This window comes from Egretta garzetta, unplaced genomic scaffold, assembly GCF_000687185.1.
Source record: "Egretta garzetta isolate BGI_Z169 unplaced genomic scaffold, ASM68718v1 scaffold148, whole genome shotgun sequence".
Lineage (NCBI taxonomy): Eukaryota > Metazoa > Chordata > Aves > Pelecaniformes > Ardeidae > Egretta > Egretta garzetta.
The window spans coordinates 1,558,203-1,578,309 of NW_009260669.1; the positions used below are offsets into that span (position 1 = coordinate 1,558,203).

Genomic DNA, 20,107 nt, shown 5'->3' on the forward strand with positions numbered 1-20,107 from the left:
CCTTCCAGTGGACCCTGGATTTGGTTCTTCACTCACCACATCTGGAAACCATCGATGGACGCTCTTATTGGCACCCAGCTCTGCCTACCCTGGTCAGCCCCACGGTGAGGGGACGACCTGTGCTGGGTCACCTCCAGCTCCAGCTGGCCTGCCTTGGGAGCCGCCGGCCCTCACTGCTGCTGACCTCGCAATAACTGCATGTGAGCCTTTCCCTTTCTTCCCAGCTTTTCCTAACCCTGCTGTAGTCACTTTCCAAAACTCTTTTCTAAGCCTAACCCAAATTTTAAGTAAATAACAGTACTTATCCTTGCTTACTATCATTTCACTCAAAGTTCAGCCATCACTCATATCATACCCTCTGACAAAATAGAAGAGTAGCATTAGGTAACAGGGGAATTTTGCAGACAAACTGGAACAAAAATGTTTAAAATACTTAAAATAACTATTTTCTGCCTTAAAGAACTGAAGAAAAGCAGTATCACCACCTTGATACTTCATTTGCTCTCTACCATTTTAATTTACTTACAAAACTGACAATGTTATTTTGTAAACTCAGATCCCCCAGTTAAGTCCCTGGCAGTTTTAACCTGATGCCAGCTGCATCCTCTTGATGAAGAACAGAAGCTGCAGGTTGTTTGTTTGCTTGTTTGTTTGTTTGTTTTCCTGGTTTGTACTTCCTTTTTTTTTCTTTTTTTAATCAGAAAGAGGCTTTGGAATATCTGTGCCAGCATTTTTCTCCAGACTGATTTCCATACTTATAAAAGAAAGGCCACCCACATTGACTGTTTCCACTCACCGCTGGATAAGAAGCTTTAAAAATTGAGTTGTAATAATAGCAGATATTATTTCCCATTCATTTAAATGTAGTCATTTCTACCAAGAATGCCCCCATACCCTCAGAGCCTGACTAAGCACAGGCAAAGTGGCCAGCCATACAGCACATTAGATTGCAAGGGCAGCACAATGTGGCCAAAGCTTGCTTTGACTGTACCAAAACCTTGGAAAGCCAGACTGGTGGCTGCTGGCTGTCAGTAGGATGGAGAAAACAGCAATCTCTCCTTGGAAGAACACTCTCTTTCTTAAAACCAGTTTCAGCCCAAGCCTGTGTGAGAGACTGAATAGCCAGCTAACTGGAGACTGAATAGCCAGCTAACTGGGGACTGAGTAGCCAGCTCACTGGGAACTGAGTAGCCAGATAACTGGGGACTGAGTAGCCAGCTAACTGGGGACTGAATAGCCAGCTAACTGTCTCAAAGCTTGCTCCTTTGTTTGAAGATCTGCGAAGATCAGCACTGCTGAAGGCAAGGTGGCTTGCAGGCTGGCTGAAGCAGTGGCCCCCCAGGCGGGCCCGCCTGCCCACCAAGGCTTGCAGTTTGCTGCCACTCACAGCCTGCGAGCAGAGCCCTGCCCCTGCCCAGCAACACGAAAGCACACGAACGGAGCCCGCCAAAAGGAAAGTGTGCGGAACGTGTGCGCATGTGCTGGGCTGTGCTCTATAAAAAAGGCCGCAGTCTCAGACCATGTGAGAGACCATCAAAGACACCACTGAGGGAGATCACCAACCTCGTGGGAGACCACCAAAGACTCCATGTGCGATCACCAAAGACCCCAGAAGCACCGACCCCCGGGACGCCACGGATCCATAGTGGTGACTGTCTGCTCTCTTCTAGCCGGACCTCTCACTTGATTTCCTGTCTTTCCTTTCTTCCTTCCCTGTTGCTGCTTTCTCTCTTTCCCCCAAACAGTTAATAAATGGGTGGACTTACGACATCTGACCTCGTTTGTGTCTTCATCCCTCTAGAAGGGATCGAACCTGAAACGAGAGGTTGGTCCAGCCGCCCCTGGCCTCCCAGACTCATCTGAGGTCGTTTAGAAAGCAAGGGGGCCTTCCTCTCATCCAAACAAAACTGGATCCTAACAGCCTGCCCACATGCTCCCAGCAGCATGAGCAGCAAGCCTGGATCCTCAGTGACCTCTTCTGATGCAATGTTCTAGTTCTGCCTGGTTCTTCTGACTCCCCTTAATCCTGCCCAAGGGCAGAAGTCACAACAGCCCTGGGTGTTAACAACTTGGAGATGGAATCAGCTAGTTCTGAATTTGCACAGCTTCTTAGTTCAGAAATTGCACACAATTTCAGAAATATTTTAAATCTAATATATATAACCCTTATTCTAGGCAGAGAATTATTGAAGTTCACAGCATTTTAGCACTGCCATCAGAATTTATGGTAACACACGTAGGTTTGTGCCCTTAGACTTTGTATAATTCACTTTAAAATTCTTGTACTGTTCAGCACTTCTTTGAAATTCATCTCTTTTCTAAAATTCAGGGTGGACAGAAAGACAAATAACAGAAGATGTGAGGAAAGAGCCAATGCAAGAAATTTTAAACAAGAGAAATAGCTATCTATTGTGAAACGTGAAATTAGGGCAGGTATTTGATGACAAAGCCAGGCAGCCAGAAAGGCTCCTGCATACCCAACCAAAAAGGCTACTGAAAAAGAGCTTAACATTGGAAGAATGCAATGAAGAGAGTATAAGGTAAATTGGAAAGAATATATTAAATTAAGTTTGAAGAAATGCATCAGTTCTTCTCAAAATTTATCCTGTGATGCCTGAGGACTATTTCAGCTCAGCTCTCAACAGCGCCATTAGACGGTATTACAGAAGCGCGAACTGAGATTTCAGAAAGCCAAAGAGGAAGGAACTACAAGTATTTATGAAGGAATAACGGTAAATAGGAAACTTAGGCTGAAGAGGAAAGAAGGAGTGCTGTAAAAAGGGATGAAGTGTCTTGTCGAGGATGATGCCACGTTCACATCAAGAAAAGACATAAGAGGTGAAAACTGGGGAGAAAGGCAGGAGACAAAATTTCAAAAGCATGGGCACATACCAGTTTAACTGCTTGTGTTCTCAAAGTATTTGAACCTACAAGCTTTAGTCCCTTGCAGACTTGCAAAATAGAGACTCACCTAACAGTTTGCACCTGCTTATAGACATACACACACACCATTAGATGACCTTTTAGTGCTTATATGCACATAGATACATAGATAAATACATGTACAAGTATACACACAGGGGAAAATTTATACAACTGACATATGCATATACATACCTCCCACCTATTTAAGTTGGACTAGTTTAAGCTTCCACCTTGTCTGATTCTTAAAGCATCACCTCAACCTTGTTTATGGACACTGAGAAATAGGAAAAAGCTTATCTAATATCTCAGAAATGTTAAGCTTTAACTCTGTTATCTTGAAGCAATAAAGAAAACAATTTGATCTGTTTCATATTCAAGCATTTAAAACTCTTGCAGAGCTCTCAAGTGCAGATACAATGTATCAACATATTTAGTTGTTTTTCTTTTCACATTTCCTTATCAATATATAGATGACACGAGGAGGTGGACGAATTGATCTAAGTGCATCCTGTTCTTGACAAACATTCCCCAAGTTCAATTCAATGTATGGATTTGCACTGTTCTATTCTTATTAGTACATGTAACCACTTCAGTGAACTACTCTTGTGTCAGCAAAACCTACTGACATGAATCTGCAAAGGAAAGCCAGTCTTGCTGTCCATGTCAGAGTTCTTTCATAAAAGCAATATTCATAATTCGTAATCATAGCATAATTCATAATATCATAATTATTTTCATAAAAATAGTGGGATATTTGCCCTACTGCTGTTGGTAGAATGTCCGAGAAACTCATTAAACTGATGGATTTTTCCTTTGATGTTCCTTCTTCCTATTTTCAAGCTACATTTATCCATAGCTGCTATATATCTATTCCTCTAAGGAAAATTTGTTTTCTCTTGAACCACATTTCCTCTTGGTGTTTATTCTTGACACAGGTTGTTACTGATCTGTAACCACAGCACCTTTTAGGATAAAGCATGCTTTATTCTCCACAGAGAACGATGTCTGTGTTTCAAAATAAAACGCAAATAAATCCTGAACACAGGCTGCTGCTCATCCATAGTGTGCTTGTTACAGCTGCCCCCAAGACACCTAAGCAATGTCCAGACACATTCTGTGGCACGGCACGCACCAGGCACCATTCTCAACTGACCGTGCAGGCAAGCCTATGTGAGGTTATGCCCTTTCTTGCTTTCTACGTGCCTCCAATGTCATCTCAACAGCTTTTATACCCCCAAATACTCTTACATGCCCTAATGTAACTGATGTAGCACCTGAAGCATGCAAGCTCACTAGTTTAATATTAATTATTATTAATATTATTATTAATATTATTATCCCTAGTAATATTATTTTCTAAGCTGCATCACTTGCAGAAAAAGTATGCAAACACACACACACGTACTACGACTTAGAGCCTCACAGTATCACAAGCCTAGCACAAAACACCTGCATATACTAATAAAACAAAAATAAATTTTCTGTCTGAAAGGTGGGGAAGTGCTATGGCATGACTACACACATCCTCAATGAGTATTTTAGAATACTTTAAGGCTAAAGTCATTTAAGCTACTATACCCATAGCAAATTAGATGAAAATAAACTTGCCTATACGTAGATCATTCAGCCTGGTAGAAAACTTTTGCTGGAAGTTTTCCTTCACTTTTTAGGTAGAAAAAAAAAATCACACACAAAGCATAAAAAGTTTTATCAGGAGAAAACACCAGAATTTTGTGCAAGCACAGAAAAGTATCAATAGAGCCAAGCTCCTTATTTTTACTGTTCCCATGTGTAACTCTTAAGAAATGCAAAACTGAAGTTCCTCTCTTGAGAAGTGTTAATGCCCAAAGGACTAAGAAGAGAATCTTACCTGAATTAATTATTCATCAGGGATTATCCATCCATTTTTAAAAGCATAGATCTGTTTTGGATTAGCATGGTCAGATTTATATTTATTCTTTGTATTTTCAAGTCAGTTACCATACACAGTGCTTCAGTGCAGTATAATTTGGGACTACCAAATGGGAAAATGAAAACAGAATGATAGTGTTTTCCATAAACACATAAATTACAGGCAGTCATAGAGTTGGCCTAGAGCTCTCAAGACTTGCTAAATCCTAATGTCCCTCCAATGAGGCCTAGAGTTGTTTGTATATTTATTTATACAGTTCTCATTTGCTCATAGCTGATAGCAAAAGTAAACAAATGCTTAACAGCCCACATTTCTGGTCAAATCAGGTAGAATTTTTTCATGTTTCTCTACATGATGTAGGAGAACGTAAGCTTACTGCTACTTTTGAAGAGTCTCTCTGCTCTGTGTTATGCACATCTCTTGTTCTGTGGCAAGCTTACAGGCATATCTGCCACTACTTGAAACACACATCATCATTTTCAGGACATAAAAGAGCCACAATTTCACCTTTTGTTTAAATTCTAATGAGAATTACACTATACTCAGGGGATGGATAGATAAGATAAGATAGATAAGAATTCCCAAATCCCTTGAGCAAAATAAAGCTCTTAATAATAGAATTGTCTACCACTCCCAGAGCATTTTAAAGTCTATGTAGTATGAAACTCCTATTAAATTTCTATTGTATTTCAGCATCAAAATAGTACTGACAATCACACATTTTCTGTTTTCAACCACTGCACATGCCACTGTTCTTGGAACATCACTTCTTGGTAGTATACTTTAAGTACATCATGTTTGGAGAATGTAATTTTTTAATTTTTGTAAGCCATGAGGTTTGTCTTTTTTTTTTTTTTTTTTTTTTTTTGGCATGGTATTTCATGACATCTCTGAGACCTACAAACTTTTAAATATGTAAACCTTCCAACTTCCATCTTAGCTCCTTTTTCTCTTTCTAAAGATAATGAGTTGTGAGAAAGACAAGCTGAATTTTTATCTAGTGTCTTACAGGAATCCTGTGGCAAAAAAACCAAAGTAAGCTATTAAGGCCTGCATGACTCCTGTGGTTTTGTCATTTGAAAAATAGAAGGAAATGGAATGAAGAAAAAAACAAACCTCCAAAAATCCAACCCACTCATCTCAGAATTTCAGAAAGGTTCTACTTTTAATATGAAATAATATGCGTAGTCCTAAGCCCGTATCTACATATTCCCAGTATTTACCCCTTTTGACATTCTAAAAATATTTTGGGTCTACTTTGCTTTTTAAAAAAAATCTCTACAGTTTGCTATTATGACTGGTGTCCCTCCTCTGAAGTAAGAATCAAAACTTTATACTATTTTCTGAATTTCTCGATCTTTTAGAAGACTGCCTCCATTATGAAAAGCTATATTTGAATGTTGCTGTCATACTCCACTCATTAACCTTTTGTGCGTAATCAGTTAGATCAGTTTTTTTCTTTTAATTAAAAAAAAAAAAAATACCTTCTCTCCTCCTATGAGTAATTCAAAACCAGCAGCATTAAGTAGGTTAATACTCCTTTTTCCAAAACACTGGTGCATTTCCTAAATTCAGTGTAAAAAAGGGTCAGGATAGCATGAATGTGATGGGCAAGGGGGGAAATGAGTTTGCCCAGGAGATGATAGAAACAGAGGAAACTAGTTAGATCCTAGTTACACTGGCAAGAATGAATCAAGGGGAAAGATACTGTTAGTTTCAAACTGAAAATACAATGCTAAGAATTACTTATCACAGATTTACATTAGCAACTGGCTTTGAAGGTGAAAGGTAAAATCAAAAAACTAGTTAGCTTCTTCTGTGCTACAAATTCAATGAACTCTTAGAAAATAGGCACAACAGCAGCCTGCAGAAAGCTCTTCTTATCGTACTTCTCTATTGTAAACTAAAGAACCTACAGGGTGTTAATAAATTGAGTACAATAGTACATCTTGCTTTTGATAAGATGTTTGTTCAGAAAGCACATTAAAGAGTCATTCAAAACGAAGGCGATAATGCAAATGTATGGTGTCTTAATAACGAGAAATCACACCTTTCTTTCTTTTTTTCTTTCCAAGCTCCTTCCCTCTACCCCTTATTCAGAAGCTGCACATTTTTTAAATGAGTTGCCCGGTCAGTAAGTAAAAAGAGTATTAGATGTCTTTTAACATATTTGATTTTTCAGATAAAATGGAATGCTTGAAAGATTCAATAATGATTGAAGGTGTTTCTTCGCTTTACTCTAAAAGCTTTTTTGGCAAGTTTCCTACCAGGGAAGCACTTCACTGCCCAGATGAGATCCTTGCGATGACTTATAAGTTACACTCCTATACTCAATGTAAGCATATGAAGAGATGATAAATAACCAAAATCTAAAGACCAAAAGAAATAACAGAAAAGCTATCTCCTCTATAGCTACTTATATATAATCTTGATTCTGATTGTAAAGCTACCATTTGCCATCATCTTTATCAACTTCCTAACTGGTTTAAAATTCCTAAAGTGTGAAAAAAAAAATAAATCAGGGATTACAAATGTGATTACAAATATGTTCTAATGATTAATCACACTAACACTTATATTGGGGTTATGCTTATACAGGATCACATTAGATATTATATAATGGAAAAAAAGCATGGCAGAGACCTCCTATGGCAACCCAGATTTTAGAGGAAATCAATGATTTCTGGACTCAAAGACTCACTTGAGAGCAAGATAGCAAGAGGCTATCTTTTAAAAGCTTTCTAATTACCTGGATTTTTTCTTTGCCTTTAAGACATATATATGTGTGTGTATATATATATATATACTTATATCTAACTAGTGCCTCCTAGAAATTTGTAAACCAGAGGGCATTGCTGAGACTTTGTGAAAATAAGAATCTGAACATCAGGAGCAGGATGCTGGGGGTGGACAAGAGGACAGTGGGACCCAGTTCCCAGTAGAGAATGCCAGCCAAATTCTGCACTCATCTGGTGAAGCCTATGTCACATGTCTCCAAACAGGCTTCAGAATGGGCATGTTCACAGTGAATTTCTACATTAAGATGAATATCTTCTTATTAATTATGGAGATGCTAGGGAAGGAAGGTGGGAACGCTTCAAATGCTGCAACTGCTGCATCTTGTCTCATTTTGAAAAAGCACTATTGAAAAACTTGCAGAAAGGCCTGTTCCTGCAATACTCACAGTGCATTTTTTATGAATCAAAAAGGTATAAGTGATCTGATAAGCATCAGATAAACATCAGAACAACCCCTAAAAGCACCCAATTTCAGTAAATATAATTCGTTCTTATTTCCTCTGCACCTCACCTTCCTATCACTCGCAGTGCACACACAAAGCTCTGTCCCCTGGGTAGAAACATGTCAAAGTGCAAATCACCCCTGACAGAAAAAAAAGTTGATTTCATTCCTTTCAGTGCAATATGGCACATTTAATTTAAATTATACACAAATGAAAGCTATATGTCACAGAAGAGAAGGTGGCACACAGCCCTTCAGAGAATAAAATATCCTCCCTAAAACCTTGACCATCTGCCTGTCAATTTAAATCAATCATTCGGCATATTTTTTTCCAAATCACACAGGCTTTAGACGTGTGAGGCCTTATTCAAAATGAATCAAAATCAAGGGAAGATTTATTTCACTGGGTTTTGGATCAGAGCACTGTGTGAAGATGCAGACAGCTTTGAGGCTTTGCCCGTGTTCAGTGTTGCTAAAAATTCCACAAAATTATGAAGTATGTATGACTTTACTGGGAAAGGATCCCACACCTCCCTTGTGCCTGTGGGGACCGGTTCCCTGTACCCCAGGTCTGGAGCCAAATGTGAACAGTATCATTGCCCACAGATGCTCTTTGCACCCAAGAGGACTATCAGAGGTACAAGCCGTAAGAGGGCTGTATCCTCTCCCTGATGATCTGAGAGAAAAAGTAGTCTGCATTGTTTTCGTCAGAGCTTTTCCCTCTTTCCAAAGGCAATGTTTACTAAACTGCCTCTTTAGAATGAAGCAGCATTTTAAAGCTGAAAGTTTAGTGGTTTGTTTGTTTGTTTTCCAGTTGAGGCTTTTAAGATGCAATGTTTTAATGTTGTTGTAATACCCACAATAAATTACAGACAGTCTTGAAAATCTTCAATCTGCAAGACTTGTCAAGCACAAAGAGACGCCTACGACTGCTTTGCTTTTGCAGGTCACCTCTTGGATCAACTCTTGTGATGCGAGACTTGTTTTATCTCGTTTATCCTTTTTATCTTCCAGTTCTTTCCTGAGAAAGTTTTCACTACAGTTTTATGCAGCCAATATTTGTACTAGGAAAAAAAAACAGAATTCCAAAGTAATATTTCCATGACCTTTTGTCTTTCCTTTTAAGCCCGGTCGGTACATAAACACCAGCCTACACATTATCATCACAGCAAATGCTGTCTCAGAAATACCAGGCCTCAGAAAATAATAATTTACACAGAACACTATATAAAATGACACTATTGGTTAAAAGACAAGGCCTATTGAAAGGATTCTGCCCGTGACATTTAAATGTGAAAAATAATTCCTGAAAGTCTGAGTTTCGGTATTCATGTAAGTAAGTGGATGCTAATAGGCCATCCATAAAGACTCCCCTTGTTAAAATACAAATGAGATATCCCTTATGTTTATACATGTGTAAGTACAATTAATATTGCAACCCGACTGGAAACAAAATTGCTTTAGTTAACCAACCATTGCAGGGCAATCAAATGTGGTATCAAATGTAATTGTAGAAGATCCATTTGGGGAATAACAGCAATTATTTCATACAGAATTCTCCCCTCCTTCTTCCAATTCATGTCCATTTTTTTTCATGCATCTCTATGTCAGAAAAATAATTGGACCATCACAAGTGCCAAAACCAGCCCCCTTTCACTCTGCAGCATACAAGAAAACTCAAACTGACAAGGCTGTTTCATTTAGAAATATGTTGGTTTGTACCTCTGATTTGTAACTGCATTAATTTAAAAACATTTAAGTGGGTTTTATTTCTCCAGCTGTATAGGTAGCTAGGGAATTGGGCAATACAGATGGAGTAGGAAGCAGAGAATGGCATTTCTTTATTTGCCTGAAGAGAAGAGCTTTGGATTTGCCTTCATAAACTTCACGAATATTCTCTAAAGACTTAAATAGTTTCCTAACAGGTAAGTATTATTTTAGGACTGTAAATGTAAACTGCAGTTGAGACGTTTTAATTGACTGTGTGCTTAATCAGGAAACAACACATTACTATCTGATATTAATATTATTTTTCCTTTCTTACTCAGAAGACATTCAGTATTCTTAATTATGATTCTTAATAATATTCCTTTGAATAGTTTCCAACTTTTTAGTAAATTAATTACTAATTGCAAATATTATTTTGGTATTTCATTATCAATGCAAAATACCAAAATACATTATAATCTTTATTTCTGTCACTTAGCTAAATATGTAAGATACATGCTCTTAACTCGTTTTAGATTTTTATTTTTGCTCTTGAGACATTCAATATACATCTGACGAACATTCATTTATTAATAAAAAGAATATATAGAGACCCTACTGTCAATCTCTGTATTTAGAAAGGTATGCAAGGTGACAGAAGTATAGGAATATGAAAATACTTTAGCTAACACCAGATATTCACTGTTCAGTAAGTCACAACTTTTATTCTAACAGGCAAGCAAATCCTCTCCTTTAGACAATTCTGACAGTCTTTACAAGAGATTATTAGCTGAAATAACAGAAATGAGGCTGTATCTTCAAAGATTTTTCCCTGTATGAACTAATTTCAAAAGACCGTATCTGAGGATGCTGAATTCTTATTACCCTGCAACATTAACCTGCAAATAAAAATCTTTAAAAATCCTTAATGCTCACAAGCTTCTTTTGCTGCAAACTGTGCAATAAACATTCATATTCTGAATAACGTGTTAGAACAGGCACCCTGGCAGTCTTTTGGTTGACGCATCCCTTGTAGCTCTGTACAGACCTTGGTTTTATGGCCAGCCCTCTTTGCCCTTCCTCTTTTGGATTTCTTCCACTGAAGTCAGCCCACATATACTTCCCAGAAGGAATGTTTGTGTTTCTCCTTAAAACTCCATAGGCTATTATTTGGCTGCAATCTGACTGTCAAGGGCATTACTGATTGTGAACTCATTAGAAGCAGAAATAGGTTGTCCCAAAGAGTTCGTCTGCAGTGACTCATGTGCAATGCTGCTGGAAGGGCTTTCATCACCCAAAACCAAATCCTGGAGAAGGAATAAACGTCGTACAGTATGATGTAGACCATTCATAATGCTATCAGAAGTACTTTAAGAACCCTCATCCACAGAAAGTTTTACAGTGCATCTTCTATTTTCCATCACAGCCATTAGGAGAATGAAGCTTCCAGTGAAAATTAAGTTTATCAGAAAGATCTGTGTGCAAACTAATTTGAGCAGGCATTTTCTAAGAAGTAGGCCAGAAGAGAAGAAAGATTACTTCTGGCAAAAATGGAACAAATTAAATTATAAGAGGCTTAATACATTTATTTGAAATTTAATTGCATAACCTAATGTCAAGGTTATTATATGGTGCACACTGTTCTCATCCAAATTCAAAACAGTAAAGCAGAAGCTCAGCTTGCAGTTACTTTATGATAAATCCAACTGCATTTTTTTATTTTATTTTATTCTGACCATAGTCTTTGCCTGAGCCACAACATTAATATAAAACCACATCTCAAAATTACTTTGAGATCTCTCCTTGGCTACGAATTCTGATAAGACCAGAAGCCTCTCTGCTATGGCTGACTTCTACTGCAAGTAAAGAGCAAAAAGAAAACCAAATGCTGACACGGCGTTGTTGATGTGATGCCAGTGTATAAGGTAAGAAGCAAAGTGATTAGAAAGAGCACCTGACTGTATTCACACTGTCTGCACCGAGTCCATCAAACCTGCAGGTTTTGTTTTCTATTCAAAACAGAGAGGGATTAGCAGAAAAGGTCTCTGTAGCATTCTCATTATTGCATCCCTATGGAATATGCATTCTGTGGTTTACCTTATATCAGAAGCTGTGCCTGTGCAGAAAGCACACTTAAAAGCATTCAGGCTGTGTCCAGACCCTCTTTGCACTCCTAAAAGCCAGTCACTCTTATCTGAATTATTTGGCCTGACCTTATGGGGTCATTTTATCTGTTTGTTTTCAGCTCTCCAAGTGTCTGAGGAATGCTGGATCAGAAAGGACATTATAGAAAACCATTGTGCCTTTAACTGTGTGCCACTGATTCTAGCGATGGGCAAACACAGCCTATGTAGCAGCATCACGTAAAAGCACCATCTGCTTTTATTTCTGAAGGAAACAGGTAATGAAGGCATAATAAATGACTTTGCCACTTAGCAGGGAGCTGTAGCCTAAAATGAACAAGCTTATAATCATGCAACACAATATTGATTTGACTTGATCGGTAATAAAGAATTAACATTGTACATTTTACAATCATCTCACTTGGTTTTCAGTAAAGTCTGAAATGGTTGAAGAAGATAGTTTAGTGTTTGACTAGGTTAGGGCCTCTTCGGTAGTAGTAGAATACTGAAGAGAAGAGATGCAGTTATTGAAGTATAGAAAAGGATTCTAAAAAAAATAGTCTATGACTCCCAAAGCAGACAGTCATGTAGATAACCAAATCCTTCTGTACTAAGCTTTTTCCTGCTTATTTCCACCATTCAAGTAAAAAACAACTTGTAAAAATGTTTTCTATAATTCTGTGTTTGAGTGCTTGGAGTAGCATGCTTTTAACAGGTAGTAACCATCACTCAGATCTCTTCTCTGTAATCACTCCTTGTGTGCCAAACCAAACAGATGTCTCGTGTGCACCTCTGAGCTACATCCCTGGGGTCTGCGAAGCTCCCTGTGAGCTTCTGAAGTGAAAAGTCCACTTTATTCTCCAGACACCCAGACTGAGACTCTGTTTACTGAATAAAATAAAATTCCCATTCATAGTCAATGACTCCATCTGTGGTGGATATATAAACAACACGTTTGTAAGAACATAGTTAACATTTCAAAGAGGAAAGATCTGAGAAGGTTAAAATGAGAAAAACTGAAACTTACCCCAAACTCATCCCTCCACTGATGTGACGCTTGGTACTTCTCTGCTTCTTTAGCGAGGCGCTGAAAACCAAAGAGAGAGAACACATATATTTTAGCCTTTACTGATTCTTCAGAGAGCAAAGTCTTTCTTTTTTAATTTCTTCATAACACATGTTTTCGCTATGCAATTTTCTATGCAGCTATGCTTTTTTGCACTTACTGGAAAATTGTGTGTATTTGAGTAAAGATGCACCATCTCATTTCAAAAATGCTATTTTCTCTATTATTTGCTTTTTTAAGTACTGTAATCATGCATTAGAAAACTTAACCCTCATTCCAATGTCATTTAAGAAGTCCTAGTTAAGTTCAAAATCCATTAATATCCTTCTGAAAATGCTTTCTCCTTACACACACCACCTTGCCTTATATGCATTAATTTAATCTACCATCCAATGACAAGTATTTATTAGAATCTTAAAACACTGTGTTACGGACATTTATTTCTACATTAAATTATTTAGCTTCAATTATAGGAAGTACTGACATCCCCTGTGATTATTAAAGACCCATAAAAACTCAGTAATTTGGACTAGCTCTAGTCTGGTCCCACGGACTGAATACACATTAGCAGCTGGAGAGTAACAGGCCTGCTCCTAGAGGGCATGTTTCCCGTTGAAATTAATTTGAAAGAAATCCAGTGTGTCCACTTAGCCCCACGGGAAGCAAAGCACAGCGCACAGGAATGAGCAGTTGATCCTCTCGCACATCAGTCTCTTGAGCTGACGCATCCGTTGGGTTGGTGACATGCCACTCCTCATGCAAAATTACAAGTCTTTGAAAAAAGTTGTCTGTACATGCTTATGAAGAGTTTACTGCAATTTTGCCTTTGAGAGTTGCCAAGCGTAATGAGTGTTCTGGAGCTGAACTCCAGCATCCCCGGTGCTGGCAGCCCTGGAGGCAAGCACCCATCCTGCAAGCAAGCAAGCTCTGAAGAAGCAGCTACCTGATGTGAGCGCAGTTCATGTGGACTCAGCCATGCCCTAATTGTTGAGTGAGTGAGTTTGAGAACTAAATTATTGTAGAGCGCAACAAAAATTTTAGCAACTGTTTCTGGGGAGTCATGGTCCCTTTCTAACAGAAATAGCCTGGCTATATCCACCAGATAACTAGGGATGAGAACACTTTACTGTGTAACAATATGGGCACACTAAGGCTGATGAACTTTTTAATATTCAGACCAATTCCTACACCAAATGAACTGGTGGTCTAAGTCACATTTTCAGTTGAGTCAACTGTCAGTCCTTGCTAACAACCAAAGGGAATATGACCAGAAAGTTCACATAAGCTGGATTCGCAGAGATGGTGCTGTCAGAATCTCACATCAGCCCCAGTCCAGGGTAGTAACCACTACGTTACCTGTTCCCATGCAGGCAGTCCCTCTCCACTCTCTAACAACTATCAGGATGATAAATTTCACAAAGCAAAACTTAGGATCTTCTCCTTTCTTTTAGGTTTGCAATAATCCTATATAAACAAAAAAAACCCCTAACAAACCTCTTTGCTCTGCTGCCAGAAATTGTGCTTCCACTCATCCGTTTTATTGTCAGTTCAAATAGAAATCGACAAAGGTAGCTAACAGAAAGCTACCAGCATCTTACAGGCATGTCCAACTGGAGGTACCCTCCAGTGTAGCCAAGTACCACATTTACAGAAGCAAAGCTATTATATCATTTGATGCACTACAGTACAGCTCCCCCTTGACCGCTCTGGACAAACACCCCAGATACCTGCAGTATTTTCAGTTTTCTGGTAATGTACTAGAACAATTTTGTCCAACAATTTTGACCACAAGCCAGGCCTCTGATTACCCAGTTCACTTCCAGTAGAAGAATTTATCAACATTTACGCGCAGACTACCATAAGGACACAGATCATGCAAGGATTTCATTTTCAAGAAGCAGGTGTTTTTTCCAAAGACATGGGTTGACTGATGGGAAGTCTGTGCATGCAAAAACCAGAATCGTTCCCTCCTGTGTAATAACTTTAATATTTTTTAGGAAAGATAAGGGAAGAGTATTCAAAATAAATTTAAAAAAAAATATTTTATGAAGCTAAGGTGTTCTAGTAAGTTCCTCATTTCTATGCAAGGAGAAATGCTACTGCTACAGCAACATGGAGCCTAATGATTGAGACATTCAGCCTCCCACAGCGAGTGCTTTGTTAAGAGCAAGAGTAAGAAGTCAAGACTCCTGGGTCAAAACCAGCTAGACTGTGCAACAAAGTTACCTATGCCCTTTATTGTGGCACAAGGAGAGACTAATTTTTCATCTCTCTCAAAGAAATCATGCCTGCTTCCTTTTGAGGCATGCAAATGTCAGGTCTTGCCTTCCCTGGTTTGATGGAGGAGTCTCTGGAGAACGCCAACAGAGGAGTAACACAACAGCAGGCTGACACCTGACACTTCCCATTTTCCCTCTCATTACACTGAGGGTTTAATAAGGTAACACCTTCTTTAACACCATGATCCACTGCAGTTCCCAACAGGCTTCTCTAGCAAACACTAAAATGTTGAGGTTCATATATATAAGTAAGAAAATAAGCAGAAATCGTTCTAAAACAAACATGCAAAACAGTATTTCTGCATAACGGGTTTCAATCATTTCTTACTCCATGCCTCTGTATGCGTGAAGATGAAAGCTGTGAGAAGTTTTCAGGCCTAGAATGAAGCTCTATTTAACATCATCTTTTTAGATCGAGAGGATGAAAAACCAAACACCACTAAAAAGGGGAAAAGGAACAAAACTAGTATGTAACAGAAACATTCTGGCTTACTTCAAAGTATTTTATAAAAAAAACCCTACTTTGTACAGTCTGCTGGAGTACAAGGATTCTCAGATTATGGTAATGATACTCAAATTACTCTGAAGTAGTACATAAACTGAGAAACCATGATCAGGAGGAGAGGGCTGCAAAAGCTAACAAAATGCTCTAGCAGCTTCTCCTGTGCTTTTGGAGGACGCGCGACTGCTGTGAGATGGTGCTTCTAAGTAAGAGATCAAAAGGGCTGATGTTGGGTTTAGCCAGTGTGATTGACACAGTAGCTGATGTCAAATTTAAGGTGCTTGAAACCACTGTGATTAAAGAAGCATTTAATAAATGTTCCCAGATGAAACAATTATTTCTACTTTATTTTTAACTTTTTTTAGCGAATGAGAACTGCCCTCTCCCTTGCTATTTTCTAACTATTGAGCAGGGTGCATTATTTTCAGTAATTTTCAGAATACTTAGCTCATCAATAAAAGAAGAACTATCCCTTAAAAGACAGCCACTGCCCACAAGTAAGTATTTTTCATCAAACTTTGAAAGAAATCAGGATTTCCACTAGATTTCCTTAAATCTTTCAAAAGAGAATGGTTACTTTAGAGCAAAACCGCTTTTGGGAAAGATAGATAAGATGTGAGTGTTATTTACTCCATCAGTCTATGAACTTTTCTTTAACTTTTAAAGGGATTACAAAAGATTACACACACACACACAAAGCAAACCAACAACTAAAAACCCAAAGCCCAGCTGTCTGTCAATCCAAAACTGTCTATTTTCAAAGGTCTTGTCCCCAGATTCCAAGTGCACGTTCCTATCTCTGAAAGGCAGCCTTTGATGTAGCACGGACTGCAAGAAAGAGACCTGAAGAATCTTTATCTGATCTGTAAAGATCAACTCTCTGGAAGGCCTATTCATCTTCCAGCCTTCATTTTTGTGCGCATATGTCGTATCTTTATCTCCTCCTGGCCAGCACAGAATTCTGTCAGCTAATGACCCAATTACAATTATATTCAGTACAATGAAATCAATCTTTTTTTTTTTTCTCTGCTTCTCACTCTCCTTTAAGTATTTTATCTTGAAAATAATATTTGACTACCCCTTGATATATTAAGCTATTATAAAATGTGTAAGCTCAGAGTTATTAGACATCAATAGCCTCACAAAGCTTTCTAAAATACTAAATCCATGGGCTTTTTAGGTTATTTTAAGAAGATAAATACCCAGGGGAATATATCAATATAAAGCTTAAATAGAACAATGTAGAAATATACAATGAACTTGAAATCCTGATTTCCAAATATGATCCAAATAGTCAATCCTGTTCTTGCATGAACAGCATAAAAGCCAAAAGTAGTATGTGTAACAGCAGTTTCCATCGTGGTTGCCACACATGTGTCTGAAATACAAACTGTTCTGTAGATGATTATGAACTGCACTTACAAGAGAGAAATATGAGGGAAAAAATTTGTAAGACTGGGATAAGGTGTCTGAAGCACCAGTGGAAGACTGGTAGTCTTATTTCACTGTAGCTTTAACACAGACTGGCAGAATTTTGAAGAATTGCATTTTCACCTCAGTAAGCTGTTGCATTCTGTATTAGACCAAATTAGAACTATTTTCTTTTGTCTTGATTCTACTGTCTTGCATGGACTGTTTTCTTTTTGTAGTAACTCATCAAATACCCATGAATTACCCTATTATCTTGCTGTATAAAGAGATCAGCCAGTTTGGCCCAAGGGGCTGTGATTTCAACAAGCAACACTTGCCAACTGGAAGGTCCATAGCCAAAAAGTGAGCTTGGGAGTGCTAATGATAGCAAGATCATAACACCCGTATATATACATGTGGATTTACTTTTCTTTTGTCTTTACTCCCATACTCCCAGTGGGGCATGGGAGGGATTACTAGGGACGGATTACCTTTTCACGTGTAACTCTTATGAAGATATTTGCTATATGGCCTCTCTCACAAGTGGGCATTCATAATAATTATCAGTACAAAAGCTGATCTGATGAAGCTGTGGCACATAAGTTTTGGTAAGATGGTCCCAACCATAAAACAATGTCTTAGATTGAAAAAAACATATACCAAATTTGGGTGATTTAAATTGTAAGTACAAGGTTTACGATCTCCTCTTCCAAATATTTTTTAAAAAGCTGATGTTGTTATACTCTGGATCATAATTCAAAATAACACCTCAAACTTTGTCTTCTACTATTAAATATTACCAACAACCTAAATTGCTAGATTTTTTTTTTCTAATCCAGCTGTAGATTAAAACCCCTCAACTATAATTAAGCCATAAACAGAAAATTACTTCACGTATTTTGTGTGCTTGTCTAATGCATTTTAAGCCATTTCTGTTTTATTCACATGAACAGTAATTCTATTTCAGACCTTCTTAATCAGTTTTTCTAACAAGATGACCTCATATCCAACACAAGGCTGTCATGTTGGCTAAAAAGAAATCCAATGGAAAAATTTTATTATTGCCTTCAACATATTTAAAAGACAGAGCTTTAAAGGATTTCTGTATCTGTTAACAACTCTAATGAAAAGCATTATGATTCAAGACAGTCTTTACCCCTATTGTTTAATTAAATGAGTGAAGGAAGAATCAAGATGATCCTCCACATCGAAATTTTACCCTTGTAGTGGATTTCCAATTCCAAAACAGAAAACTTAAAATAAAATAAACCACTGGTCTAAATATGGTCAGAAGTCAATAGGAAGCCAAATTTGACCTAGAATACTTGACTTTATAATATTGCAGGTGAAGTTAATGCTTTTTAACATAAATAATCATATTGATTTTAATAGGGAAAACTAAAATAGGGAGACCCTGAATGAATACATCACACATGTGGCTTTTGACATCTAAATGTTATGTGCATCGCCTGTCTCTGACAAAACTATCATGTAAGAAAAGTCAAAAAGGATAAAACCAAAAGACCACTTGGCACAGTAACACTACATAAAAGCAGCCCTTCTCTAAAACATGAACTAGAAAGAGCTCTTCTCTCCTATTTATTCTTTTCTGCTATTGTGGGGATTAAGAATTTAGCTAATGATAGCAAATTATCAAGCAGAGAAAACAAAAGTGACGCAGTGCTAGTACTACTTCTATGCCAAAAAGAGTGGGGAAAGTGTTTTTTTAAATATAATACACTAAAGTTATATTCTTAGTCAAGATTTAGTAAGCATCTAAAAATAGTCAAATATACAGTTAAGGGAAAATCTTTGATTCTGTCTTGAAAACAAATCTCAGAACAGCTGGAACCATCCATCAGTGAAAATCACCGCCGAAGGATAAATAGATAGATAGATAGATAGATAGATAGATAGATAGATAGATAAAGTATGGTAACACATACTCATTTAAACTTCTGGAAAAGCAGTGTAGCTGGGTATGCACCAAGGCTACTGCACAGCCTATGGAAGTTGCAAAGGGGGATTCTGTCAACTACCAGCCGGTATGTGTCTGGAAACTTACTGGTTGCCATCTCAGCTTGTTCTCTGATGTTCATAATCCTAACCAGTAAAACCATTGGTACTAGATGAGAAGAAACCATACATGAGCAGTCAATGGCATAAATGAACTGCAGGTGCAAAATCATTGCTGGAGGGCACCTAGCTGAGTACCAGATAGGAGGTCAAACCAAATACAGCCACGATGAAGAACAGAGGGAGCACAAAATTGTCTTCTGTGACTGGAGCACTGAGTCCAGTCCATGAGGTATGGAATCTGGTTTGTATGAAATATTCTACAAACTTAGTATGCTGCAGAATGAATGTACAAAATAATTCTGTTTAACTATTATTAAACTGCAATAAGGAATGTAGGAAATTCTCATCAGAAGGTAGAGAAGCAGCATTTCATTCTCCCTTTTTCACATCTATGGGGAGAAGGAGGGAGGAAGGAGGTTCAGTTCCCAAGCCTGAGTATATTTCTAGGATGCGTGCAATCAGGAGATTTGAGAAGCTGGGCAATATTATGATAGCTTGATACTGCCAAATATGTTTTAGTAGACAAGAGAGTAAAATAGAGAGAACTGTCGATAAACGTATGAAGAAAAATGATCATAAAAGAAGAGTAAGAAATAGTCTGTCAAATGCATCTTGAAATCTAGCAGCGAAATTTTGCTAGAGTGGTGTATAGAATCAGGAAAAGACCACTTCTTTTAACATATAATTTATCCTTCTCATTTGCAGAAGTTTCAAACCCTTAGAGCTTATTACATTTTCACTCTAATAATTCATATGCCTTAAATGCAAGTCACATTAGCGTTATATTTTTAAACAAGCTCAAAGTGAAGGACACACGCTGAAACCATTAGACTGAAATTGCCAACTGCTCCGACAAATCACAAA

General features: G+C 37.9%; 1 protein-coding gene across 1 annotated transcript in view; it reads right to left on the bottom strand.

Moving 5' to 3' along the window:
* Positions 1-20,107, bottom strand: part of CACNA2D1 (calcium voltage-gated channel auxiliary subunit alpha2delta 1) — a 364,004-nt gene that overhangs the window by 214,269 nt on the left and 129,628 nt on the right. The window contains exon 4 of the mRNA XM_035901091.1: positions 12,935-12,994. Coding sequence (XP_035756984.1) covers positions 12,935-12,994 — 60 coding nt within the window. The remainder of the gene's footprint in view (positions 1-12,934; positions 12,995-20,107) is intronic.